This window comes from Oncorhynchus nerka, linkage group LG20 (genome assembly GCF_034236695.1).
Source record: "Oncorhynchus nerka isolate Pitt River linkage group LG20, Oner_Uvic_2.0, whole genome shotgun sequence".
Classification (NCBI taxonomy): domain Eukaryota; kingdom Metazoa; phylum Chordata; class Actinopteri; order Salmoniformes; family Salmonidae; genus Oncorhynchus; species Oncorhynchus nerka.
The window spans coordinates 70,578,190-70,593,485 of record NC_088415.1 but is presented as its reverse complement, the minus strand read 5'-3'; the positions used below and the strand labels follow the sequence as shown (position 1 = coordinate 70,593,485).

The 15,296-nt window shown below is 39.6% G+C and overlaps 2 protein-coding genes across 3 annotated transcripts in view; one reads left to right on the top strand and one right to left on the bottom strand.

Moving 5' to 3' along the window:
* The window catches only part of LOC115103057 (dnaJ homolog subfamily B member 6-like), a 16,670-nt gene extending 12,807 nt beyond the window's left edge, over positions 1 to 3,863 (top strand). For both annotated transcript variants that reach the window (XM_029623654.2, XM_029623655.2), the window contains 2 exons: positions 1,407 to 1,589; positions 1,927 to 3,863. In XM_029623654.2, the coding sequence (XP_029479514.2) occupies positions 1,407 to 1,589; positions 1,927 to 1,997 (254 nt within the window). In that variant the 3' untranslated portion in view covers positions 1,998 to 3,863. The remainder of the gene's footprint in view (positions 1 to 1,406; positions 1,590 to 1,926) is intronic.
* LOC115103056 (transient receptor potential cation channel subfamily A member 1) lies at positions 345 to 15,296 on the bottom strand. The gene is made up of 28 exons (XM_029623653.2): positions 13,836 to 15,296; positions 13,423 to 13,610; positions 13,027 to 13,177; positions 12,619 to 12,794; positions 12,107 to 12,214; positions 11,832 to 11,940; positions 11,564 to 11,709; positions 10,876 to 11,012; positions 10,723 to 10,771; positions 10,528 to 10,627; positions 10,329 to 10,429; positions 9,775 to 9,944; positions 9,143 to 9,307; positions 8,845 to 8,959; positions 8,451 to 8,617; positions 8,194 to 8,284; positions 8,024 to 8,083; positions 7,790 to 7,888; positions 7,484 to 7,554; positions 5,518 to 5,686; positions 5,328 to 5,417; positions 4,889 to 5,058; positions 4,613 to 4,742; positions 4,259 to 4,450; positions 4,101 to 4,169; positions 3,424 to 3,528; positions 3,002 to 3,111; positions 345 to 2,781 (listed from the first exon to the last, which is right to left on the bottom strand). Exons 2-28 carry the CDS (start codon positions 13,492 to 13,494, stop codon positions 2,592 to 2,594), a joined length of 3,312 nt encoding a protein of 1,103 aa, XP_029479513.1. The 5' UTR covers positions 13,495 to 13,610; positions 13,836 to 15,296; the 3' UTR covers positions 345 to 2,591.

Sequence of the window (15,296 nt, the reverse complement as noted above, 5' to 3'; positions counted from 1 at the left end):
GCGTGGTGTGCGGTTTCTTTTAACAGAACAAGCAATTCATCGTCATGAGTTGCTAAATTCTACTTTAATTACAGAGGATAGGTCACTCTGTGTGATTGCATGCTACTGTACTAACTGCATGGACGTGCTTTCTATCTTCTAGATATCTTTCTACGAGTGTTCTCTCTTTAGTCTTTTGCTTGAAATGGCTTAGTCATTTACTTATCTTTGTGGTGTGAAGGCATAATCAGTGGGGGATATTATTGCCATGTGCATAATATCAATGGGTCAGCTGAGTCCATAATAAAGTGGCATGAGAGCTACTAGGACCATAATCAATTTATTGTAGTTTGGGTAAAGGCAACTTCAAAGTTCCATGCATTTATTGTTTCGCCTCATTCACATGTATCTCTGAGATGATCAACTCTCCATTTTTACATTTCAGGCCAGGGCCAGCCCTAGGTTTTTGGGGGCCCAAACGAGATTTGGTTTAGGTGCCCCCCCCCACCTTGCAGCTAAAAACATTTTCTTGGTCCCCCTGTTGACGGCGGAGAGAATTATTATTAGTTATATTTCTATGTACAGTTACTGCAGTTCTACACATTTTGCTACGGGGTACAGAGACAATGTTGCAGTTTTACAGATAGTTTTCAACAAATGTTAAAGCAAATTTCCTGAAATTCTACACAGTTTGCCATGACTTATGCCATATTCATATGATATCTTGAGTGAGAGATACTAACAAAATCAATTGGGGCTGCCTGGAGGTCAGGGCCCCTGGGCACATGTCCTGGGTGTGCCTGGTCAGTAATTCAGCCATGATTGCTACAAGGTGTAGATAGCTGGTTAGACTCACTTTTTATTTTTTTAAGCTGACATCTTAATTGAGTGACTGACATTACAATACAAGAGAGAAACTGCTGATACATTACCACATTTTGAAATTACACCTTGTATTTTAACTCTTAACAGTAAGTTCCTAAAAACAAACTCGTATGCCCAGTGCCGGCACTGGGGATGATTATTTACAGGGGAATATTTAGCGTTGTTGCAGATAAAAAAGATGCAATATAGAACAACAGACTGATCTCTTTCTCTTACACACACGATACAGCATGTATCTCTCTCCTGTGTTTCCATGCCCCAAAATAATGCAGCTTATTGACTAAGCCTCCACTTTCACGACAATACGGCCTGTTCAAGATTTTGCAGCATTTTACAACGTCTCTGCCATGTCCCTTTTTATGCATTTTTCAATTAACTGTCCAGTTCAACATTATCCATTGATGGTTGCACCTGTTTAGGTTAATTTATTTCCATGTCTGTCCTGATCCATGCATGGAAATCCATTGAAGGGTTTCCTATTGAAGACTGTATGTACTGTAGGAGGTAACTGGTACTTACAACACCCCCATTCCTCTCTCCAGGGACAAAGCCTAATGCCGCAGTCCAACAGGAGGAGTGCAGACAAACTGTTACTGCACACTCCTCTAGTGCACACGCCTCCCGGTCCCCTGTTTCCCATCCTCCTCATCATGTAAAGACTTCCTCCCAGACTTCCTCCCACAGTCCCAATCCAGACAGAGAGGAGGGAAGGAGCCCTGCTTCAGGTTAGAACACATTTTAATACATGACCCCCAAACATTACCATAATAGTACAGTGGGCTATTGTTTTACTTACAAGATTGATTGATTGGAGAACATGTGTAGGCATTCAATTCTCAAAGTGTAATAATGTGTTATCAATAGTTTTCATACTGTAATTCTGGGCCTGTGTTCACAAAGCCTTTTGCCTTTTAAATCATGATGAATAAGACATGGAGAGACCTGATCCTAGATCAGCACATCTACTCTGAGATGCTTTGTGAATACGGGTCCTGGACTCATTGGATTGACACTCAAATAAGCTGTCCTTTAAAAAATAAAAATAAATGTATTTCTCTCCAGGACACAGTGAAAACAAGAGGAAGAAACCCATGCCCGAGCCCACAGAGGATGCCAAAAAGAGAAAAACATAATGGATTCAGTATACACATCAGATCCTTGTCCTTCTAGTCAACTACGTAAACAACATGTCATTAATACACCCTTAACAAGTAATATTGTTTAAAGGACACTTAAATATGGGGTGCTAAAAGCTCTTTATCAAGCATGCACACATACTATAAATGTATAATCCTGACTACTTTTCTGGTATATATACTATCTTATGACCATTCGAAAATACAAACATCAAACATCCCCATGTGGTTATATTTGACCAAATGATTCAGAAAACCATGCAAATTACAATTGAAATGATTTTAAATCGTGACACTTGTGTTTCCTTACATACTGTAATGTGCATTAGTAAAGGAACACTATGTCAAGTAGTTTAACTGCAATATTAGATGGGTGATGTGCAGGGGTGAAAATATGATAAGTTTTAAGGGTGGTGGTAGTTGCAGGGGGGGGGTATGTGTATTAATAATAGTCCAAATCAAGGAGGATGCACCAAGTCTTCTTTTGTTAACAATGGTGATACCATACCCCGACATTCCTTCTTAATCCAACCCATGGTTTTGTGTACAGTGCATTTAGTAGGAAACAGCCCATGATAATATATGTTGCTGTTACTTCCTGGCTGCCAGTGCCCTCAGCAGAGGGTTCCATTTGCTCTGACAGGGGAGGGGCTTGTCCCTGTAGCCCTGGAACAGCTGAGGACCATCGTGCTCTTCTGCCTCTGAACTGATCTCCATCTTCTGAACGATCAGCTTCAGAAGGTTGTGCTGCTTCTCAATAATATTAGACATTTCCTTCAACCTGGAGAATGAATAGATGATCTATTTGAAAAGTCTCAAAAGGAGTGTAGAATGGAAGCACTTAAAAATACATTTGCAGAATGCACTAAATATTCATACATCTTTTAATACTGATAAACTAAATGCAGATAAACATTTGAATGTTAATACTTGTAGTGTATTGCTCTGCTGTTGTATTTAAATAAGGTCAAACAAACAACTGGTGTGAACTAAGTACTTACCTGTACTTCTGTTTACTGATTTCCTGTTCCATAGGTGTAGGTGGATGGGAGGTGAGGTTGAGAGTGGTTCTCTCATGCGCCATACCCAGCATTGCAAATAACATTTCTCTCTGTTAAAGGAGATTCAAACTATTCATGACTATGTTGTTTACCAAGCGCCTCCCGTACCAAATACTAACAGTGTCCTATGATGGGCTTGGGCAACCTCCACGTCTCCATGAATATTTCCATGTGGAATATTAGTTGATTAAACAATCCTTTAAACTAAGTGATTCAAAAATGTTATAAACTAAAGAAAGTCCTTTGAGAAGATCTCAAAATATTTGTTATGTTCTTTAGTTTGAAAGCTCTTCAATTTTATACAAACATTCAAATGACGGTTAGCAACATATTCTTGAAAAAAATGATCAGAAGGGACATACCTTTCCGTCACAGGCTCTGTTAGGGTACTCAGTGAGTGAGATCTGATCAACCCTCTTCATTAACCAGTATGGCATTTTCTCTTCCAGACTAGTGTGAAGCTCAATCTGTTGAATAATGATTTATAATATACAGTCCCGTGAAAAAGTATTTGCCCCCTTTCTGATTTTCTCTATTTTTGTGGCAGGACTTGAAACGAGCAGTTCATGCTTGAAAACCCACAAATGTCACTGAGTTAAAGCAGTTCTGCATTCAAGAGTGGGTCAAAATTCCTCCACAGCGATGTGAGAGACTGATAAACAACTCCAGGAAGCATTTGGTTGTAGTCATTGCAGCTAAAAGTGACACAACCAGGTATCGAGTGTAAGGGGGCAATTACTTTTTCACACAGTGGAATTTGGTGTTGCATAACTTTGTTAATTAAATAAATAAAATAAGTGTACTTTTTTGTTGTTGCTATTTGTAAACTCAGCTTCCCTTTGTCTAATATTAGGTTTTGGTTGAAGATCGGATAATATTCAGTTAAAAAAAATAGAGAAAATAGAGAAAATCAGAAAGGTGGCAAATATTTTTTCATGAATGTATGTCTTCTTTTAAGATCCTGCCAGTCAATCACTAGTAGAGATTTTGAAAATGCTTTATGAGTTTGAAAAAGCACAACAAAGAAGACAAAACACACCTGCATTCCAATTTGCTTCAGCTCAGCATTCGCCTGTACCTCTGCTATGTCACCAACAGCCAAACCAATCTGTCACACAATATGTAGTTGTAATGAAGCATCAGTAGTTTATAAAGGGAGTATAGGTAAATGGCTTCATGTAGCATTTTAGGACTTACCATTAGGTTAATGAGGAGAATGGGCACAGCAAATGTGAACATAACAAAAATGCAGTAGGTCAAATATGGGAACGGCAGAATCCCTCCCAGAAATGGCTTCAGGACATTTTCTTGGTAGTTGAGTTCTCCAGCCATCATGACAAATGTTTGCATGATTACTAGCGGTATGCTAGCTCTATTTTCAAAAAGTTTCTGGGAACAATGTAAGAACAAGTAATTGTAGGGATCCATTATACAAATACAGGTGCAAGTTATCTGTCATTTTAAACAGATTTTCACAGACATTGTTTTTCACAGACACAATACAATGTTCAATCATCACATTTGTATATCTATATGGTCCTGTAAACATACATGATCTAGAATCAGGGCATAGAACGCCAAGGCAAATGCCAGCAGCAGGAAGAAGAAGAGTACAATGATGCTTATAAGAGTTTTTGCAATCTCTAAAAACATCACCACGTAGATCCCAACACGTTCAAACCTGTGGACCAAGAGTAAATGTATTTGTTAAAATTGCTTTTGTTGATCGATACATTTATTTCATCAATTTATATAAATGTTACTTCAAAGATGGGTCTCAGTAAACCTACACTATTTTATGGCAAAAATAACTTTCAGTGTCCATACCGTTGGAAATAGAGCAGAAAGTTTATCCAGGATAGAAGAACTGCCACTACCCCAGCCTCCCAATGCCATGTGTCCTTCAGGTCCATCAGTAAAGGGATCACAAACAACAGAGAACTGATGGCAGCACCCCAGTCCAATGCATTGGTCACATCATAGAAGTACTTTGAACCCTTGAATAGAAACAAATTACATCAACTTATTTTCCAATATTGTAGAAAATTCCAGGGGGTAGCACTGACTGGGACTCGAACCCCACTCCAGAAACTGTCAACCCAACACCTTAGCCATTAAGCAAAGAGATCCAAACCCCTTGACAAGGTCGCCAGGTGTTGGGTTAACGTTACAATATATTTGACATGTTGATTCGCATTACCAGATAAATCACATATCATGGCTTAGGGCTACAGTATTTAGAACAGCTTTAGATGCCTATGATTACCTGCTGAACTATCTGCACAAGCTCCTTGCCAACTGCGTACAGACTCATGGCAAGAATCAGGAACATGCATGTGGTGATTATGTAGCATTGCTGTCAAGATGAAGAAGTTATTATTGAACTGGTGTGTGAGACACATACACTTAAAAATACGTCTAATGTCTTGTGGATGTAATCAGATCTTAAACTGCACCTCGTCAAGGGATGTGGTCACCATGCTGACTGATGATGATGGTGACGTGGTATTGGTGACATTGGTGTTGAGGACAGGCTTCAGTGTATGAATGATGTGTGTCAGAGGCCCCAGACCAAGTGAGTAGATGGCCAGATTTAGCAGGTGCACTTTCATACCATAGGCATTCCTAAACAGATCAAATGAACTATATGGTGAGTATTCGCAGGTGACTATGCATGAACATATATTTTGTACAGTGGGGAGAACAAGTATTTGATACACTGCCGATTTTGCAGCTTTTTCTACTTACAAAGCATGTATAGGTCTGTAATTGTTATCATAGGTACACTTCAACTGTGAGAGACGGAATCTAAAACAAAAATCCAGAAAATCACATTGTATGATTTTTAAGTCATTTATTTGCATTTTATTGCATGACATAAGTATTTGATCACCTACCAACCAGTAAGAATTCCAACTCTCACAGACCTGTTAGTTTTTCTTTAAGAAGCCCTCCTGTTCTCCACTCATTACCTGTATTAACTGCACCTGTTTGAACTCGTTACCTGTATAAAAGACTCCTGTCCACACTCAATCAAACAGACTCCAACCTCTCTACAATGGCCAAGACCAGAGAGCTGTGTAAGGACATCAGGGATAAAATTGTAAACCTGCACAAGGCTAGGATGGGCTATAGGACAATATGCAAGCAGCTTGGTGAGAAGGCAACAACTGTTGGTGCAATTATTAGAAAATGGAAGAAGTACAAGATGACGGTCAATCACCCTCGGTCTGGGGCTCCATGCAAGATCTCACCTCGTGGGGCATCAATGATCATGAGGAAGGTGAGGGATCAGCCCAGAACTACACGGCAGGATGTGGTCAATGACCTGAAGAGAGCTGGGACCACAGTCTCAAAGAACCATTAGTAACACACCATGCCGTCATGGATTAAAATCCTGCAGCGCACGCAAGGTCCGCCTGCTCAAGCCAGCGCATGTCCAGGCCCGTCTGAAGTTTGCCAATGACCATCTGGATGATCCAGAGGAGGAATGGGAGAAGGTCATGTGGTCTGATGAGACAAAAATAGAGCTTTTTGGTCTAAACTCCACTTGCCGTGTTTGGAAGAAGAAGAAGGATGAGTACAACCCCAAGAACACCATCCCAACCGTGAAGCATGGAGGTGGAAACATCATTCTTTGGGGATGCTTTTCTGCAAAGGGGACAGGACGACTGCACCGTACTGAGGGGAGGATGGATGGGGCCATGTATCGCGACCTCCTTCCCTCAGTAAGAGCATTGAAGATGGGTTGTAGCTGGGTCTTCCAGCATGACAACAACTCGAAACACACAGCCAGTGAAACTAAGGAGTGGCTCCATAAGAAGCATCTCAAGGTCCTGGAGTGGCCTAGCCAGTCTCCAGACCTGAACCCAATAGAAAATCTTTGGAGGGAGCTGAAAGTCCGTGTTGCCCAGCGGCAGCCCTGAAACCTGAAGGATCTGGAGAAGATCTGTATGGAGGAGTGGGCCAAAATCCCTGCTGCAGTGTGTGCAAACCTGGTCAAGAACTACAGGAAACGTATGATCTCTGTAATTGGAAACAAAGGTTTCTGTACCAAATATTAAGTTCTGCTTTTCTGATATATCAAATACTTATGTCATGCAATAAAATTCAAATTAATTACTTAAAAATCATACAATGTGATTTTATGGATTTTTGTTTTAGATTCCATCTCTCACAGTTGAAGTGTACCTATGATAAAAATTACAGACCTCTACATGCTTTGTAAGTAGGAAAACCTGCAAAATCGGCAGTGTATCAAATACTTGTTCTCCCCACTGTATATGACCTACTATATTCAGTAGCATGGCATACACAACTTTTCATTTGATGGTGCCAATATTTACAGTGTTGGAGACAGTAGTATGATGCTAACGTTCGTACACTATATACAGGTATATGCAGTCTAGAATTGTCACTCACCATTTCATTTCCAGATACTTCTTGCAGACAGGATGGGTCAAAAGCTCTATGCGGTTAAATTTCACCATGTACTAGTAAAAACAATACACACACTTTGACAACACATCAGATAATTATGTTTTCTTTTCATTTATCCAGCAATGTTGTGTTGTGGGAATGACAAATACACCTATGACCTGTTCCTCATACTGTACCGTTTTGTTTTCAAATGTTGGTTGGGGTAACTTTATTGCCCTTAACTCTGGAGCAAAATACCACGTTTGAAAACTGTGAAGTTCAGTCTACAGTATTACAGTGGATACTCACGTTCAGAGCAGTGAGAGGCTGGAAGTCAAAGCTTTTGTCTGCTTTTGCAAGCTTAATGACATGCATGGGAGCTTGTAGCCATCTGAAAGTGTACTCGATCTGTTGTATAAAAAAAAATGTATTATATTACAACACATACCCTAACTGGAACTTTTTTTAGAATTTGATTAAGCAATAATGATTCTGAGTTTTAAATAAGTCATATCAGATATAGAATAGAGAGAACAGACTTACAGAGTAGTTGGTACTATTTATGTCATCATCTGACTCCTTTACACAAGTGTCCAAAAGATGCTGTGGAGAAACACTGCACCGTTGCAACATTGACTGGGAAATGGGAGAGATTTGTATCCATTTCCTTTATGATAGTTTCCTTCATGCATAGTTTGTTGGATACAACTAACCTTGAATGACTCTGGCAGGAACTCTATCATGTCCATGACAACGCATCGCTTAGTTGACTTCACTTCGAACAATAGCATAGCCTCAGCACATCTGAAACAAGCAGGTTATATTGTACATGTCAACATGACATTGTCATGCAATTCAACTCAATACCAATCGTCAAACACATCACTGTACTGTCAAAGCATCACAACAGCACATACTGTAAGTAGTTACGAGAATAAGTATCCACTGTATTTTACAACATTGGACCAACCTCTCATTGTGGATGACAGCGATGGCTGCGTCTTTCCTGCCGTTGAGAACAGCTTCGTGGAGGAAGGAGGCATCACTCTTGTTGAGCGTTATCTGGGCCCCTCTGTCCAGTAGCAGTGTCACTGCAGCCACATGGCCCTCTCTGGCAGCCAGATGTAACGCTGTGTTCTGCACCAACAGTAAAACATAGCACTTTGAAATCAGAACAGAGGATTCTATGTACCTGCAACTATAATATTTAGATGAACTTTTTTAGAAAGAAGAATGATATCTGTATAAGTGGAATACTTCCTCTGTATTTCAACATCGACATCTTACAACCCTTAAGCAAAAGAAAAAGACAAGGATGAGCACACCTCAGGGTAAAGGAATGTAGAAAATGAGAGAAACCAAACCCTGTCTTCATCTGTTTTGTCCAGCAGTTTGATATTTGATGCCAGGAGTATGATAATGGTCTGGCTGTATCCCTCTGCTGCAGCATGATGTAGACATGTCCAACCTTTATAATCACTGCAATGGCATACAGTAAACATTCATTACTACTGCAGATGATTCAAAATGGGAAAAGTAGTAAAAAGATAAAGACCCTGGTTTTCACTCAACAGACCATAGTGTAATTGAGGTTGGGGACCTCTACAGGTGCTGATGAGGGTAATAATGGTGTGTGTGTGTAGCAGGTCTGAAGTACTGTACCTGTGGAACAGCGCTCCTTTCCGCAGCAGCAGGTCCACCACTATAACATGGCCGCCACGGGACGCCAGGTGGAGGGGAGTCATTCCCCTCTCATCTCCCTCATTCAGCAGTCTGGTGTTGGTCATGCTCTCCAGGAGTCTGTGGCAGGTGTTTATCCTCCCATACCTGGAATAGAAACGATTGCTCATGAAGATGTTATCAAAGACATTCTATAATATATGTACATCCATTCTCGGACTTATACATTCATGATATGTACCCATTGATTCTTGAAGAATATAACTTATGAGCTTAGCTCAACTGTCGTACCCCATCAGAATGCAAAATATAAGTGTGTTTTACTCCAATGTTTGTAATCAAAGAAAATGTAAACAAACACTATATAGCCCCAAAACATGGTTAAAACTATAATGTTGATATCATAGATGGTCAAGCCTTGCATCCATTCCTCTGTCTATGAATTTGAGAGTGATTACATTTCTCCAGCCCAATCCCTCAGCTTTTTACCAAACCACGGAAGGGGAGGCTGCTTTGTTATCGTTTCTACTGCTGATTGCTGCTTTAAAGGTAAGTCAACTGGTCAGTCATGTATTAAAGGTTTAGAGGGTTGAATTTATTCAGAAGTAACTCACTCGGCTGCGAAATGCAGTGCAGATTTCTTCTGCTTTGACTTCTGGTCCAGTGAGACGTTCAGTCTGAGCATGTTCTTCACTGACTCTGGAATGCCCAGTCTGCAGGCATAGTGCATGGGAGTACAACCCTCATTGTCCTCTGCATCCAGGAGCTCTCTCACACTGCTGCACTGTGTAGGAACAGATGATATGAGAACTTTGTCACCTCAGGAGTTTAACAAACCAAGTGTAAACTGTCCTCTAGATCGAACAATGATTTGCAAATAGTGATGGTTTGATTCTACATGTTACTAGAAAATGCATGGTCTCAATATTTTACCTTCAATACAATGCCTAACAGTGTTGCGTTTGTTTCAACTTCTCTACAATAGGTGGCAGTAATGCACTACATCTTCCTACAAGATCCCCACAAGAATAGAAAAATATGAGCTCATCTTTGCAATATTGAGAACTTATGATTATGCCTTAAAAACCTTGTGGACCTTGTGGTCATTTTGGAGGCTTCATCATTGTTATTAAAAGTTCTGTCAGGTTGATGAATGGTAGAATATTACCTTTAAGAATTCTGGAGGAAGGTTTGTCAGACCTTTAGGCTGCAAGATGGCAAGGTGAAGGAAATTGCAGCCATGTTTGTCTTTTATTTTCAAATTAGCCCCTAAAATAGGAGATCATGAACATGGTTATAACAAACCATACAATTAGTGTAAACTAAATGTGGGAGACATACCGTACGCCTTTCTTTGAGATACTTACCATGTGTAAGAAGAAGGCTCACTGTTTTCCATGCGCTACAACTTGTTGCCAAAAGCAGTGGGGTATGACCCTTACAGTCAATGGCATTAATGTCTCCGCCCTGTCAAATAAGAAATATGAATAGGATAAGATTATGAAACACCGGAAATATTCATTCTGTTCTCTTTCAGGTGGTTCTTTTCATGTTCTGTTTACCTTTGAAATTAGGTATTCAGCCAATTCAACATGGTCAAATATTGTTGTCCTGTTGGTGAAACACATGATAAAAAATTAAGAAAGCGGGATATCATTTTTAGCCCAAAACATTGTCCAATGAAAATACATACGGTGTACACTACAGTATTTTACTTATGCAGTGGAGTTTGGCAAGTGCCATCTGTGAGATTGATGACATCACAGACTCTATCATGTGCTGATAGCATGAGTTTGACGGCCTCGGTTGCTCCCTGGGTGCAGGCAAAGTGGAGGGCTGTGGATTTGTCACACTGTAAAGCGAAGCACAAAGACATGACAGAGAATTTGTTCTTAATTGACTCGCCTAGTTCAATAAAGGTTCAATAAAAAATAAATAGATTACAATCAGTCAGACCAATTTGAAATGATGTCAGGATATGACAGATTACAGATTAGATTTAGTGGTCATCTTCCAATGTCTCGTGGGAGTAACATGAAGTGATAATGTACTAATTATGGGTGGATGATTATGGATGCATAATAACCTATTGTTACTTACCGTACCACATTGTATGAATCTCAGTTCTAAGAACCTTTCAAATGAATGCCTGTGATATTTACATTGTTTTCTATTGGAAGAAAATGATCATTAAGGTTTCTAATTGGTATTTTTTATTACTCAGAAGCCTTCTAAATATATGTGCTTTTGTCTATCGTTCTGAGGAAGAACCAAAGTTATTTTTGTGTTAGATTTTGAAATCCAGACACATGAGTATACGGTATATGATATTTGTAGGTGCAGTTTGAATGATTATTTACATGTCAAAAAGCTTCTTAACTTCATCATCACCAGTCGAAATACCTGTTGTTGGTCCATTTTAGCTCCCTGTTCTATGCAGAGTTTGATCACCTCCAGGTTGCCTCCACGGACGGCCAGATGAAGAGGAGTACTGAATGATTTGTCCACATAGTTGATGTGCGATTCAATTGAGTAACCTACTTCCTCACCTTCAGCAGAGAAAATGAGTGAGTAAGAATTATCTGATGAATATTGTTTGATTACCAAAATATAAAACAATATGTACAGTAGGAGGGACATTGGGGCTCGGAGACATCTGTTTCTTATTTACCTTTCTGAAGAACCATCTGCATTGATTTCTTGGCCCCTGCAAAGGCTGCTGCGTGAATGGGATAATGCCCCAGCTTGTTCTGTTGACATAGTCTGGCTCCATATTTAAACTGAGAACAGCAGGTGAAATTAGTGCAGATAGTAGCAGTTACATTACAAAAAACTAATGTAGGACACCAATAATGAACAATTAATCACACACGTCTCTTTGTTCAAACATGCAAGAACAAACCATTTGAAAATGATACAGTGGCCATATATTCAATATTCACACACAAGTAGATGGAGAGCTTCATGGTTATCAACACAGCAGGCCAACATTACAGGTGTGTTCCCCAGGTCTCCCTCCAGGTTGGCATCCGTGTTGCTGTGAGACAGCAATAACTGTGGAAAAACACAATTACATATAATATAGTATCATATACATTAGACTTTTCTTCTTACATGTTAGTCATTTAGCAGACACTCTTATCCAAAGCGACTTACAGGAGCAATTAGGGTTAAGTGCCTTTCTCAAGGGTACAATGACAGACTTTTCACCTAGTCGGCCCTGGGATTCGAACCAGCGACCTTTCTGTTACTGACACAACGCTCTAAAAACTAGGCTAACTGCCACCCCTAATGTCATATAATATATGTTATTAGACTGAATAAATAATAGCATCCTACATAGAGGTGAGCTAGCTAGAAGTTTAGAAGTATAATAGAGGTGTATTAAAGAATAGAGGTGTGCTATAATTGCGGTGTAGTAGAGTAGAGGTGAATGGGGGGTCAGGTAGGGGACGGACCTCGATGAGAGTGTTGTGTCCGAGGCTGACAGCCATGTGTAGGGGAGACATGAGGCGGCGGTTGAGGATGTTCGGGTTGGCTCCCAGGTCCAGAAGGCAAGCACAGCTCTCTCTCTGGGTCCTCTGCACAGCCCAGTGTAATGACGTGTTGCCCTCCTCATCACTGGCACTCAGTTCTTCACCAAGGTCACAGATAAGAGTTTTTTTTTCTTCAATACATCAATAATATACAATTGATAAAACTAAAAAAGTCCAGATTTGCGGGATAATGTGGGGACAATAAGGAAGATATTCCCTATGACCCATGGTACCACTGCATAAATAAAAAAAATATAAAAAATAGTTTCAAGTTTTATTAATATAATAATTATATTAACATAAATACATAAGTAAATATGTAAGTCTTACCATCTGGACCAGTCAACTGCACAATGAGCTGTATGGTGCTAATGTGCCCGTGTGAGGTGGCATAGTGCAGAGGGCTGGCATTGGCATGGTCACGGACACCCAGGTGGGCTGAGTGCTTTTCCAACTCTGCCGAGTCACCTTGTAGAGCCCACTGTGGCAACATCAGCACAGAACAGTACTCTATTACGATATGGTCTACACTACCACATCTACAAACTGAATTCTTAGTCAGATTATTCATTATTCATAACTTTGAATCTGCTCTAAACCCAGAATAAAATATATGTTTAATCAAAAATGTACAGTACAATAAATATTTCTATATTTTTTTAAATGATACCCTTCATATTCTATTAAAAAAGATATGGTATAAAATGTACATTGTTTTTTACTTACCTCAAATATTTTGTCAGAAATCTGTGTAGCATCATCTCCGTACACCACAGACTGATAGGTATTGTCCTGCATCAGGCCTGTCTTTAAGGGGCTTGTCAAGCTTTTCTATTCATGTCCACATTTCCACAAGAACTTCAACATTACATGTGGTTTGGCTTGTGACAGAATGCATAGAATAATAGTATGTTCTGCAATGGGTAAGAGCAGAGAATTTCAATTTCAACATACATATTAATATCTACAGTAAATATCTGTCAATGCATAAGCACGGAGTATACATAAAAACATACGGTATTGCAAATAAACACATCCAGCAGGCTGCATAATCTGCTGTAAAATATTATAGTAGGTTTATTTGAATTGTATTATACCAATGAGACCAACCAATAAGATATAATACATTATGTTCTTACCTTTATGTTCTCTGGGTGTGAGATGAGCTTTCTAGTGTCTGCTGTTATTAGAGAGGGGGTTTATATAGAGACATTTGGCAAACAGATCGAATGACATTGCCTCTTGGTTGGTCAGACTTTGGACTGACACTGGAGAGGGTTATTATCCTAATGTAAATGCATCTGGTCCATTGCGAGTTAATTGGAAAAACAGTCCTTCCTGAAAAACAACATTAGTTGAAAATGAGGGATAACTTTGTTATTTAGTGTAAACCTATGAGAATCACAGGCTCATTACAGCACTATGGTCCTATGATTTTCCAGTAGTAAACTCAAATAAATTAAATTATTCTTTCTTTGTTCCTAATTGTGTAATGACCACAATGGAATGGTCCTATTCACTTATGTTTTCACATCATCTTATAATGTCATACCATTACCATAAAGAGTGATTAAAAACCAAGAAATGACATCATTTTCTATCAAAGCTGATATTCAATCTACATGGATTTTAGAAATGTGCTAATTTAGCTCTGTGATCCTAGATGTTTCAAAACTTAACATATAGCGTTTTTTCACAATGCTTGCTTTTACACAAAGTCTGCTGTTTAAAAAAAATACAACTAATGTATTTACAACTCTTTTGTCATTTACTGACTTTAGCTTTTGTGAACTATTTTATTATATTATAGTTGTGCTGGTTGGTTCGACTATAGTATGCATTGGTTGAAGCTCAGTGTTAAATTAAAATCTAGCTAGCAGCTGTAGGCTAGCAGCTGTAGCTAGCTAGAAATCACCAGATGGGTGAGAAGCAAAAGGAAGGTAGCTAACTAGCTAGCTAGGTAAGTATATTTTGCTATGGAAGGTTTTTCATATGGCTGAAGTAATCTGTGTAAACATGGGGTGGCAGGTGGCCTAGTGGTTAAGAGTGTTGGGCCTGTAACCGAAAGTTTGCTGGATCAAATCCCCAAGGTAAAAATTTGTCGTTCTGAGCAAGGCAGTTAAGCAGTGGGTTCCCTGGGTGCCGAAAATGTGGATGCTGATTAAGGCAGTCCACTGCACTTTTCATTCAGAGGGGTCGGGTTAATTGCGGAAGTCACATTTCAGTTGTACAACTGACTACGTATCCCCTTTCCCCCCTAAACTGCTGACCTGGACACTTCTGTGTAATCAGAGCACAAACAAATAAGCTAGCGAATGTTCTTGGCTGCTATTATAATCAGTTAGATGCACCAAATGTTGGTAAAACTGCAACACTGCTAATTTATAATGCATGCACAGGGGCTCGCAAGTGGCACAGTGGTCTAAGGTGGTGCTTGCCGTGATCGGGAGTCCCATAGCGACCGGGTTTGGTGTAGGCCGTCATTGTAACTAAGAATTTGTTCTTAACTGACTTGCCTAGTTAAATAAAGGTTAAAAAACAAAAACAATTATGCACAGATGTGTGGCTGTTAGACGATCAGATGAAAATCCTATCAGTGG

Bases quoted from the DNA above. Each gene is read 5' to 3' on its own strand.
- LOC115103056 (XM_029623653.2), bottom strand. From the start codon at position 13,494: ATGCAGGACAATACCTATCAGTCTGTGGTGTACGGAGATGATGCTACA. The intron at 13,178-13,422 runs GTAAGTAAAAAA...ATGTTGCCACAG, and splicing joins TTTCTGACAAAATATTTGAG to TGGGCTCTACAAGGTGACTC. The intron at 12,795-13,026 runs GTAAGACTTACA...ACCTTGGTGAAG, and splicing joins GCAGTTGACTGGTCCAGATG to AACTGAGTGCCAGTGATGAG.